The 12,828-nt window shown below is 40.5% G+C and overlaps 1 protein-coding gene across 6 annotated transcripts in view; it reads left to right on the top strand.

Moving 5' to 3' along the window:
• TENM2 (teneurin transmembrane protein 2) overlaps window positions 1-12,828 on the top strand; it is a 1,540,328-nt gene that overhangs the window by 874,152 nt on the left and 653,348 nt on the right. For 4 of the 6 annotated variants that reach the window (XM_063928221.1, XM_063928222.1, XM_063928225.1 and 1 more), the window contains 2 exons: window positions 639-761; window positions 6,175-6,413. In XM_063928221.1, the coding sequence (XP_063784291.1) occupies window positions 639-761; window positions 6,175-6,413 (362 nt within the window). The remainder of the gene's footprint in view (window positions 1-638; window positions 762-6,174; window positions 6,414-12,828) is intronic. The other 2 variants (XM_063928223.1, XM_063928224.1) reach the window with 1 other exon arrangement.

Consider the following 12,828-nt stretch of genomic DNA (forward strand, 5'->3'; position numbering starts at 1 on the left):
TACAGATGTAGCCACGCTCATCCAACCTGCAGCTTGCCGTATTTGTGGCAATCCAGGTGCGACAAGTGTGCCCGTGTCCAGGACTCGCATGTGCGTCTAAGTACGCACGTCCATAGGATTACATGAGCGGCAAACTAAGCCGCTGAGCCGCAGGCTGGATAAAGGGGGGTACACACGGAGAGATCCGTGCTTAAAATCTAAGCAATCTTGCTAGATTGCTTAGATTTTAAGCTCGGATCTGCCGTGTGTATGCCCCCCAGCGATAGTGATGCGCGGCCCCGCGCATCGCTATCGCCGGTGCTAGATTGAGCCTGCATGCAGGCTCAATCTAGCGGGTCGCTCACTTCACCGTTGTGTGAAGTGAGCGGCCCCCCGTCGGCTTTCCCCCTCGCTCAGCACATCGCGCTGTGCTGAGCGGGGTGAGAGATGTGTGCTGAGCGGTCTGTGTTAAGATCGCTCAGCACACATCTCTCCCGTGAGTACCCCCCTTAAGCGTGGCTACATCTATATATATATATATACAAAATCTCCACCAAACAAGCCAGTTATATATTTCATTAAAAAATGGACTAAATGAGTTCTGGCACTTGAGTTTTGTCTGCCTATGCTGCTGACCTGCCATTTTTCCTTGTAAACAGTCACAAAGGACTCTGCCAGTGGGCAAGGCTACAGAAACAATATGAAGATGTTGGAAGGAGGTCAGAGAGGGAAAGCAGGACCAATTATATGCCCCCTGGCAAAAATTTGAAACACTGGGAAAGGTTAGTGAGGTGCGCTCTGTATGTTTTTTATTTATTTACCTTTTTGTGAAAAATGCGCCATTCAACTATATGGAAATTGGCGAAACATATAGGTGAAAATACAATGAATTTTTTACGTTTCTTACAATGTATGAATGCTTGGAATTGGGCGGAGATGTATCAAGCCTTCTAAAGGACAGGAGAAGTCGGGAATTATAGAAGTTGACAATAGCAACCAATCAGCTTGTACCTATCATTTATAGAATGTACTTGATAACTGCTAGCTACAAGCAGATTGGATGCTATGGCCAACTTTTCCACTTTTCCACTCTTAAGAAGGTTTGATACATTTCCCCCTTGTGCTCTCATGTTTAATTTGAGTATAGTATGAATAATAAAAAAATTTTTTTTTAGTGCATTTAGATTTTAGTACATTGTGTTTAAAATTATATTTATTTGCAATTTGAAATTTGAAGCTTATTCAGCCTTCATTTGTCAGAAGAGCAGAAAATAGAGCACATCAGTAGGAGACATACCATAAACCAGCACAGCTTCAATAGAGGGATAGTCTGCAGATATTCTGTCACTGACTAGCAAAATGCCTCTACGTTATAAGGCAGCACTCCTTACCTGCCTACTTCCTAGTAATATGCAGGAGACTCCCAAATCTTGGATGACTCTCCTGGATGCCATGAAAGCCAGAAACGTCTCCCGTAGGACTGACCGCCACTTCTGCCCACTTGCAGTGAAGTGAGTGGTCAGAGTGACTTGATGATACAATTCTCATTGAATCACATCAACATGGAACTGGCCACATTTTTACAATTGCTGTTTGTATAGTGGAGACGTGGCCACGATGATGCAATTGCAGCAGTACTCCCTGGCATTGCCAACTAAGTTGTACACTGTTGACCCGGCCGCCCCACTCCCAGAGATGGCAGCCCAGAGGTCAGCAAGTGTGATATGTTATATGTTATCAGACAGTGCCTTTCCTTACACATGTATAAGTCATGAAACAATCTTAAAGAAGTTAGACACAACATTTAACCTAAATTAGATATAATAATCTGCCTTTACCAGTATATTAGATTTAACAAGGTGCTCTACAGTACCTAATTAGCTCTGGAAATATTAATATAATTGAAATGTTCACCTAAAAAGCCCTATAAATAAGTAAACGTGTTCACCACCCCCTCCTTTGTACACTGGGTATTACAGTACTAGCAATGTTAATTTAAATATTCACTAAACCATCTGGATATGCTGCATATCGTTCACACATTTATTTACAAATAAAATATTGTATTAAACATATTACAGTTTCCACAGTAATGGGTAAAAATAGTATTCCGTAATATTAGCACAAGACTGTTTACTGATGTAGCGTTAATCCTGAGTCGCTGAAATAATCAAATCTTTTTTTCTATTTCTTTTGTTTAAAAAAATAATTTAGCCATTTGTTTTACAGCTTGCCCATTATCAGTTTAATTACTTCTGCTTCGCACCTTTGTCCAAAAAAGTTAACATATACAGAATGTCTATGTATAATTACAGTATGTTTAGAATAGTATTACAGACACAGCAGCTAGGATATCCCAGTCTCCTTTTCCTAATCTGCCCCACCCTCACTCTGGTTGGACCCACCCTCTCTCTGCTGTTCCGTGCCCCCTGCTACAATTTGTCTTCCCAAACACCCCCCCCCCCTCCAGCGCATTAGCCTACAGTTCCTTCCAAAACCACCCATGCACAAATACTTCAGGTGGGCCTCCTTTCTGATGGGACGGACCTTACACAACTATTGTGTAAATCAGTGTTATTTTTAATTGTATTGTATCCATTATTCAAAGCGGGTTAAACACATCGGCCTGATTCAGGTCTTTTAGCAAAGCAACGAAGCACACAGCAGAGCAACACCATGTTGCACTGCAGGTGGGGCAGATGTAACGTGCAAAGAGATGTACATTTGGGTGGTTTATTTTGTTTCTGTGCATGATAAATACTGGCTGCTTTATTTTTAAACTGCAATTTAGATTTCAGTTTGAACACACGTCACCCAAGTCTAACTGGTCTATTAATGAAGCAGTGAAAAGTGTGGAGAAGTGAGCCAGTGGAGAAGTTGCCCATGGCAACCAATCGGTGTTGAGATAACATTTATAAAATGCATTCTATAAAATTAAACAAAGCAGCTGATTGGTTGCCAGGGGTAATTTCTCCACTGACTCACTTCTCTACACTTTTCACTGTTTCATGAATAGACCAGTCTATCTCTCTGCACATGTTACATGTACCCCACCAGCTGTGCAACATGGTTTTGCCCAATTGTGTACTTTTTTTGATTTGCTAACAAACCTGATTCAGGCCCTTTGTGAGCAGGGCTTAAATAACCTGTAGTATTGGAATAATAATAACACCAGCAAATATATTAGTTCAGCTCAGACAACTCTTGCTTATCCATTTATTGGCAGATTTAATGCGGGAGGACTTAGGCAACATGTAGCCTAATTAGAATATTTAAATATTAACATAAAGAAGTAGTGACATAATGTTTCTATAACAATGGTCTGGGAAGACTGACAGGTCAAGCACACCTTTATATGAAATAAATCCAATTTGTTAGAATTTAATTAGACTCATCGGTTTCCATGGCTAAATTGCAGGAAGTCCTGTCCTGAACTGATTTACAGGTAAGTAATTTCAGTTCTAGCTCATTCCTGCTCTGGACAAATCTCTTTATTTAAATGGTTCATGTATTGTTATGTTTTGAAACATCTCTGCAGCGGCTCCACTACAAATTAGATTCATAAATCTTTTATATATAAACATGGTAACCAACTAGGATCTTCAGAGACTAAAGTGCTTTCCCCGGACTGGGCGGTCTTCTTAGATTGCAGTACCCATGAGAGTTGTCAGTGATACATCACTATTTGCTGAGTTACACTATAAATTAAAAATGAAATGTAAAATGTTTATTTGTGCAAGTTTATGATCAGACTAATCTAATTGGGGAATTTATAGATGAAAAATGATCCACAGTCAGGGACCTTCTCTACAGCAGGGTGGAGCAAGCTAGAACTTATATACTGTAAATCTGTTAGTGCAAAGGTCAACACTGTGGGGAAATAGTGTAAGTGTGCGGCAAAGTAATGGGAATATGCAAACACCATAGCATATGAATACAACACTGGAATGTATCAGAGATAAGCTTAAAGAGAATAGAATGTTGTAAATTTTGTACTATTGAAAAGCATTTGGCATCTGTCCTATGTTGTGGCCATGTCTTTATGATGCATAGGAGTTTATGCAGAGATTAATTCTGGACTGTTTCTAGAGCATATCTTGCCTGTTTTCCCAGTGTACGTGCTCCGGCACCAGGCCTATACATGTATGCACTATGCAAAGTCATACACATCTCTAATGCATTCCACTTTTAGGGGCATTCTCATATAGACAGTGAAGACGGAATTGTGGGAGAATGATCGCTGGAATCCAACCAAGTGCACCATAGGGATGACCACTTACCAAGATGTGTGCAACATGCAGCCAAAAATATGCACTTACTTCTGGGAACACAATGCGGGAGCCATGCCAACCAACTCACATTCAGCTCTGCCTCAACCCCATGATGATATTCATTCCCCGCCAACCCCTAAAGATATCCATTACAAGAGACTCCCACTTGCCCCATTTGCCCCCATTTAATATATATATATATATATTGTATTTATCTACTAGTAAATAGACCTGGCATCCCATCTCCGCTCCCTCCTGTCTCGTTATACAGTATTTACCTCTTCTGTCCCGTTTACGTCTTCTGGCACGGCAGCCGCCATTAGGTCATCATGCAAGCATAACCAAAACTTTCCCAATTTTGTTATTTATATATATACTGTATAATCAAACAGCAATCAGCTGGTGTCCGGCACTCCACTGACAGTACAGACAGTGTGTCCAGGTGCTCCTCCATACAGCGGTGCATATACGTGAATAGGATTTGGATGGCACTCTGGAGCATAAACAATCAATGATCACAGGAGTCTGTAGTATCAACCAATGTTTCAGGGACTCTCTGAAATGTCTGTGAAACGTTGGCTGATGCTACAGACTCCTGTGATCATTGATTATTTATGGTCCAGAGTGCCATCCAAATCCTATTCACAGATAGACAGACAGACAGACAGACAGACAGACAGACAGACAGACAGACAGACAGATAGATAGATAGATAGATAGATAGATAGATAGATAGATAGATAGATAGATAGATAGATATCTTGTAATTAACTTAAATCAGGGCATTAAACCAGCAGCCACATACTTATACTGTATTTAAAAGTATTTTTAGTTACAGAGTTTATAGCCATGAATGGATTGTACATAACACAGGACTAAAGTAACAGCATAAAATAATATTGGGGTGAATAACATTTAGAAAAAATCAATACTAATGTATGAAATGTATCACCAAATTGTGACCACCGGTGTGATCAGCGAGGAGTGCTCTGGCCTAAACATCCCAAAAGCTGAACGGTTTAGGTTTCTCAGCTACATTATCACTGCACAAGTTTAGTAACTTCTACTGATAAATAAATAAACAAAAGGCAACACAGTATTTTTTTTTTCATAGTTACAATGGCATATTTTATAGCATGTTATAGGGATACAGAGCATGTATGAGTGCTGATGTACACAGCTATCACATTATCAAGCACTGCATGTTCAGGGTCTGATTCCACACTTAACCTTTGTCAAATGTCACATTACATTAAAATCATAATATAATGTACCATCTGACAAAGGCTACAGTGTAATCATGCCATGAAGATGATGGGCGTGATACTGTGGTGATGTTGTACTTGTACTAATGTAATATGAAAGGAGAGTCCATATTGAGACTTAACAGCTCTGTCTCCAAATGATGATGCCATAAGGAATTTCTTCTCTCTCCATCAGGTTATTAGAATGCCCAGGGGAACACATACAGTACATACACATAATATGCCAGTTTGCGCGTGTTATACCTTATTAAACATTGTGTGGAAAGCTTGAACTTTGTCAGATGCATTAGGAATGGGTTAATAGGAGATTGTATGTTTGTGTTTCCATTTGCCGTCTCCAGATGTCCTCTATTCATGTATTAAATGCTGTCAGTGTTTCTATTTGACTAATAATGTTTGTGAACAAATGCAATATTATCTGTCAATTCAGCTTGCAGCTAAACATGTCTGTGTACATTTACACTTGCATGAATATGTGACTAGGGTATTGGTTATTGCATTAAGGGAATTTTCCTGCAGGAGCAATAAGTTGGTAACATTTACAAACTGCAGCAGGGATGGCTGTGACATCCACGCTGCCACCTCTTGTTACACCCTATGACAGGACATTATGACTGTCAATCAGATGTTTTATCATTGTATCTCCTTGTTCTTTCTAGGCACTTCTTGTTCAAGACATCATCAGGAACGACTCCTTTATTCAGCAGCTCTTCTCCTGGATATCCGCTGACTTCAGGAACAGTCTACACTCCTCCACCGAGACTGCTACCCAGAAACACTTTCTCCAGAAATGCCTTTAAGCTGAAAAAGCCATCCAAGTACTGTAGCTGGAAATGTGCCGCTTTATCGGCCATTGCTGCAGCGGTTCTTCTCGCTATTTTGCTGGCTTACTTCATTGGTAAGTTCATTTTTGTTGTTTTACCTGTTAGTAGAATTGTGCATGTTACTAATTTACATGACATTATAAATTGTCACTTGTGATTTCCAAGCTCTGATTGGACTTGTGGCCACTCATTGTCAACATACACTGATTGGCCAAATTATTATGACCACCGGGTTAGTACTTTGTTGGGCCACCTTTTCCCATTATTATGGCTTGAATTCTTCTAGTCATGGATTCTAACTACCTGTCAGTATGTTTTGTGGGTAATATTAGTCCAAATGCCATGAACTGCATTGCTATAACACTGCCTCCACCAGTCTGGAGAGTCATGATGCAAGAAGGATTGATGTTTTGTGCTGTTGTCTCCATATCCTCACCCTACCATCTGCATAATGTACGGTACTGTGCAAAAGTTTTAGACAGGTGTGGAAAAATGCTGCAAAGTAAGAATGCTTTCAAAATAGAAGTGCTAATAGTTTATTTTTATCAATTGACAAGACAGACTTGATGATGTTGAGAACAGAGCTCTGTGGGACCATGTCATTACTTCCAAGCAGAGCCGGCCCTAACCAATATGATGCCCTAGGCAAGATTTTGGCTGGTGCCCCCTAGCACCACCACTGTTTCCGCCTCTGACTTTGCACCTCTTTCCCAGCACCATCACCCCTCACCCATAGCAGTCCTTATTTTGGTGTTTGTACTCCCTATATTTTAAATAGGAACAGTTCGCACATTTGGTGCTCAGCGCAAAAAGGGGTGTGTTTTTGCTGGCAAGGGGCATGGCCACACAATAGTAACCCCAATTCCAATCACGCCACACAGTACTGCAACTTTATTCACATTTGATCATGCGATAGTGTCCAGAATTCATATTACATCACACAGTAGTATCACTTTACCTTAAAAACGTTACACCTCACAGTAGAGCCCCTTATTCACATTATATCACACTGAATTGCTCCTTATTCACATTACACCACACCCTATTGCTCTTTATTCACATTAGAAGACGCAGTAGGGCCCTTTCTATACGCAACGCAACACAGTAGAGCACCTTATACACATAATGCCACAGAGTAATGCCCCTTACACATGAGACACATTATTAATGTCCTTATAAACATAATGTGCCTTACACATTATGACAACCTTTACTAATGCCCTTTTACACATAATGTCCCTTACACATATGCCGCACATTATTAATGCCCCAATACACATAATGACACACATAGTGCCCCCTACACATTTGCTGCACATTATTAGTGCCCCAATACACATAATGACACACATACAGTAGTACCCTGTTACACATATGCTGCACATTAATAATGCCCTTATACACATAATGACACACATAGTGCCCCTTACACATATGTTGCACATTATTAATGCATTTTTACATGACACACATAATGCTCCTAACACATATTCCGAACACTACTGCACAACCAACCCACTCACATGCACACAGCACACTGCCACTAACACTGTGACCTCTGCCTCTGTTTGGATACAGATGTGTCCTCATAAATCTTGCCTTAGTGCTAACGTTGGGCACCTTTTTTTATGAAAATGCAGCTTATTTGCATTGCTATGCGGCTAGGATGCACAAGCAGCTTCTGCTGATTAAAATGATATGCAGCATGCCTATATACTGTGTGAGACTGTGGCTGTATCTGCATATGAAATGCTACACACAGAATATAGGCATGCTGCGTATCATTTTAATCAGCAGAAGCTGCTGATGCCCCTAGGCATATGAAATGCCCTAGGCAATTGCCTAGTTTTCCTATGCCTATGGCCGGCTCTGCTTCCAAGACTCCTTGTTCTTCTTTACACTGAAGATAGTTCTTAATGACATTGGCTGTATGTTTGGGGCCGTTGTCCTGCTGCAGAATAAACTGGATCAGATGCCTCCCTGATGGTATTGCATGATGGATAAGTGCCTGCCTGTATTTCTCAGCATTGAATCAGATTTAATCACCATTAAATCTGACCAAATCCCCAACTCCATTTGCTGAAATGCAGCCCCAAATTTGCAAGTCATGGAAAGTATTAATACAATTTATTAAAACCAATTCATTTAAAAAAGATGTATAATCAGTATAATTATAAATCAACCAAATATCCTGATACTTTAAGAAGTGACTGATGTTATAATCTCTATGATAGAAACAATTGTAGCTTAAATTTATATTTACAACAAATAAATGACACCCTAGGACATTCCTTTAAACATTGTACCCATAAAGCTATTGCAGTGGTTATTTCAATGCTGAACTTTTTATCATATCCTTAATATGGATGGACTACAAAACTTTTAAACGTTCAATTAAGTCCACATGTCAAAATAACCCACACGTGGAGCCTGCTTCATTGAGTTCCTCTTAAATCCAAGAGCCTTACAATATAAAACAAAGCTGGATACAATGTTTAAAGGAATGTCCTAGGGTGTCATTTATTTGTTGCAAATATAAATTTAAGCTACAATTGTTTCTATCATAGAGATTATAACATCAGTCACTTCTTAAAGTATCAGGATATTTGGTTGATTTATAATTATGCTGATTATACATCTTTTTTAAATGAATTGGTTTTAATAAATTGTATTAATACTTTCTATGACAGCTCTTCTCTGTGTTTTTTACTATTTACGTTTTTTTTGAGGTTCAGCGCCTCAAATTGTGAAGCTGCAGTCAGTGATAAGTATTGTAGAATTATTGTCTCATAGCCAGTATACTAGCGCCCGCTGATATATTTTTTTCGTTTTCATGAATAGCTTGGCCTTTTTTCCATGTTGAAGGTTCCATGAAGACCGCTTCTGGCCAGAGATCTCTGAACAATAGATGGGTGTACCTGGGTCCCACTGGTTTCTGCCAGTTCTGTGCTGATGGCACTGCTGGACATCTTCAGATTTCAAAGGGAAATAAGCATTGATGTGTCTTTCATCAGGTGTCCGGACTATAGATCTACACTAAAAAGGTCTACAGTCAATAGGTTTACCACTAATGGTAGACATGCATTAAGTTGACAGGGTCAAACGGAAGAAAAGGTTCAAAAGTTCAACTTGTAAAAGGTAGGCAGTTTGATAAAGCTAAATATTTATCGTATATACAACCCTTTATGAGGTCTAAGAACACTGTACGCTGTTTACTTAAGAAGTACCGTAAGGGTACGCAAGTTGCGTAACGATCGCTCAGCCGTAGGCGAGACGCTCAAGCGTCACGTTCGCTCACGGCCCAGAGATCACAGACAAGCACTCTGTTGGCTATGACTAACGTAATGATTCGCTATGGCGTAGCGGACGCTCGAGACCACGAGGAGATCACCAGCGGCGCAGACGCTCACAACGCTATACCTTTATGTCTAAACCTATTATTAATGAAATACACAGAATACCTTAATGTGAATACAGGGTGTAAGTGCAACCTTGTGTAACCTGACTAACTACAAAGCTGCTTGAGCGTCACCGACGCTCAAGTGAACACTTAAAACTATGAGAAAATACACAGATACTGGTTTAGGGTCCAAAGCCTATTATCTGTATTATAACTATTATACTTGCAAAAAGAATCACAGTACAAATGATACACTACAATATAACAGAGACTTCCTAACCAAATAACTACACTATAAATACAATACAATACAATCTAATCAAGGGAAAATACGAGAGAAAGAGTAGAGAGAGAGAGAGAGAGAGATAGAGATGAGAGAAATGGCTCACAGTAAGACAATGATTACGGAGAGAAACTTACGCACAAGGGTAAACGATCGCATGCGCCTGGACATCCAGCACCCGATTTTCAGCAATGAGAACCGTTGAAGAGTGAGAGCTGGATGTGGTCGGCCTGCCTATTTATGCCCCACACACAATGCAATCTTACAGTCCCTACAATCCCATTGTCCATTGGACGTCGGAATTCGGCCCTGCATCATAACAAAAGGTCATAGGTTGATTCATACAGGTGGGCTGTGACGATTTCAAACAGCTCAGGTGGGTGGGGAACTAGGTTTCCCGCCGCATACCTGAGTATGAGTAAATAGTAGAAATGGACATAAACTTCTTATGTCCATAACTATTCGCACGAGCGATTAATACGCTCCAAACCAACACCGGAATATTGCTATTTAAATACTCTTCCGATGGGTACCAAACACTACTGCATGACTCCTGTTAGACCCTTCCTACGATACAAAGAGGGATTCCTCAGCTCAGGGACATTCTATATTAACCAAACTTTCAGAATCTATCAAAGGGACCATGATCTACAAACTACATTAATTGTGAAAATATGTAACGAATGAGTCGCACGCTACGACTACATAAACTCTACCGTAAATACGCATACCGTGCGCCCGCGGGTGCACGCTATTGCGGGTATGCGCCTTCACGGGAGAGCGTACGCATGCGCAGCGCGGACCAGTGTGCGGTGCAAATATGGCAGTGTGTATGGGGATATTTTTCTGACTTTGACAGTCCACCCTTTGGCAGTCAATAATAACTGCCACCTCCTGAAAACATTTCAAAAGGAGAAAAATATATGTCAGGGGTTAATTCATTTCCATGGTTGGGTGAAGGAGGAGAGAGGAGTAGGTGTGAAGAGGGTATGACCTAGTGTGATAGCAGAAGCATGTGTGTATGAGTCCATGTTTGGGGGGGTCATGTATCATCGTGCCGTACGTGTTGTAAATCAAGCTTCGAGGTATTGCGAAGTATACATTTGAATTCCTTCTTATCCTGTGGTACAGGTCTTTGGATGGGCTGTCAAACTTTACCGAGCTCTTTTCGGATTTTGAACAAAATGGGGAGCACATTTTAGTTGATGATACATGAATGGGGGGATATGTGATTGCTGATATCTGTGCCTGTATTCCCTATACTATGTGTGTTATTACCTGAGGGTTGTAGAGATGAAGATGAAGAACACTTATGGAAAATGCAATGATATTCTATGTCAGGTAAATGTACATCTGTCGTCGAAGTTTTGTTCGGTATCAGTTGAAAGTCGTCTTCTTTGCGCTGTTTTGCTCATTAAGCGTGAGCAATAAGCTTTGTCAATGCCATTAGATTTACAAAAAATGTTGGGCTAGCGTAATTTTAAGAATTCTAGGGAAACTGGGGATCCATGGCAAAGTTCATCAAGTGTCCATATCTCAAGTGGTCAAAACTTCATCTTTGGTGCTTGTCTGTTGTCTGTATAGCGTCTCGTCAACTTCCTCGTCCAAGGGGGTCTTTGTATCTTGGAGAAAAGCAGAAAAACAGGTGAAAGAAACGGACCGTATAATCGCATTTTTCATCACATCCTGGTTTCTATCATTGGGTCATAAATCAAATCCAGGTTAATTACAGTTTCCTCACTCCTCAAGCTCATCACTTTTGTACTTTGTTTGCACCTCATTAAAGCCTGCCCGCATCTAAATATCAATCCAATAGATATAACAACACCTAAGATACATAGGAGGAACTTTCCAACATCCATTATGACTCCTTGAGCCCAGTCTCCTAAACCGGAGAACCAATTTCGCGGGTTCAACCATGACACCCAACCAGTCAGCTCATTACCTACAGCAGCAAGGGTGAGATTGTGTTTTCGACGAAATTCCCACTTCAATTGGAGAATATCGTCCATCTTTTGGTCTATGACCTCTACCGGATCCTCGGTGCTATTGGTGATATACGTGCAACACTTTATGCCGTACTGTGTTGCCAATGTAACACAATATCCGCCTGTTACTGCTGTAAGATAATTAAGAACCATCCTATGCTGAACTAGTTCTGTTTTATAAGCTTGAAGTTCTCTTCCAGTGTATCTGAATGTGTCATCATACATTTCAGTGATATTATCTAACAAATTGGCGAGTGCGGAAATGTATCTATAATTCATCACTCCTCGAGCGGTGCGAGTGAAATCTAACGCTACCAGAACCTGAATCCCGGTGGATTCATGGATAAGATCAGAGGCCGGGTGCTCTAACCTTTCTGACAGTTGTCTTTTAACTCGGTGCTCGTAATGAGTGTGAGTATAAGGAGCTTGGGCACCACGGTGTATGTCCTTCATTTTGTCATGTGTAACAGTCATCACTTCAGGCAATACTTTTCCAATATAACACAATCCTTCAGAGTTTGGGGCAAGCCACTTGTACGCCTTTCTCCCGCATATGAAATATGCATCATCGGGGAGAACATATGGGACGGAGAAAGACATTACCATATTACACACCTTCCAGGTGAAATCTCCTAGCCCTAATTCTTCCATCTGCTTAATGCACGTATCAGGTTGTACGATATGTGCACAGTATCCTGGTGATACTTCTCCAACTCTAGTAATCCTATTTCCTAAGGTGTATCTATACCGGAAAGATTTTCCTCTACTGGCTATGTGGCGTACAAGCTCTGTATCTGTAGGTATTCTATCTGCTCTAT

This window comes from Pseudophryne corroboree, chromosome 6 (genome assembly GCF_028390025.1).
Source record: "Pseudophryne corroboree isolate aPseCor3 chromosome 6, aPseCor3.hap2, whole genome shotgun sequence".
In the NCBI taxonomy this organism is placed as follows: Eukaryota; Metazoa; Chordata; class Amphibia; order Anura; family Myobatrachidae; genus Pseudophryne; species Pseudophryne corroboree.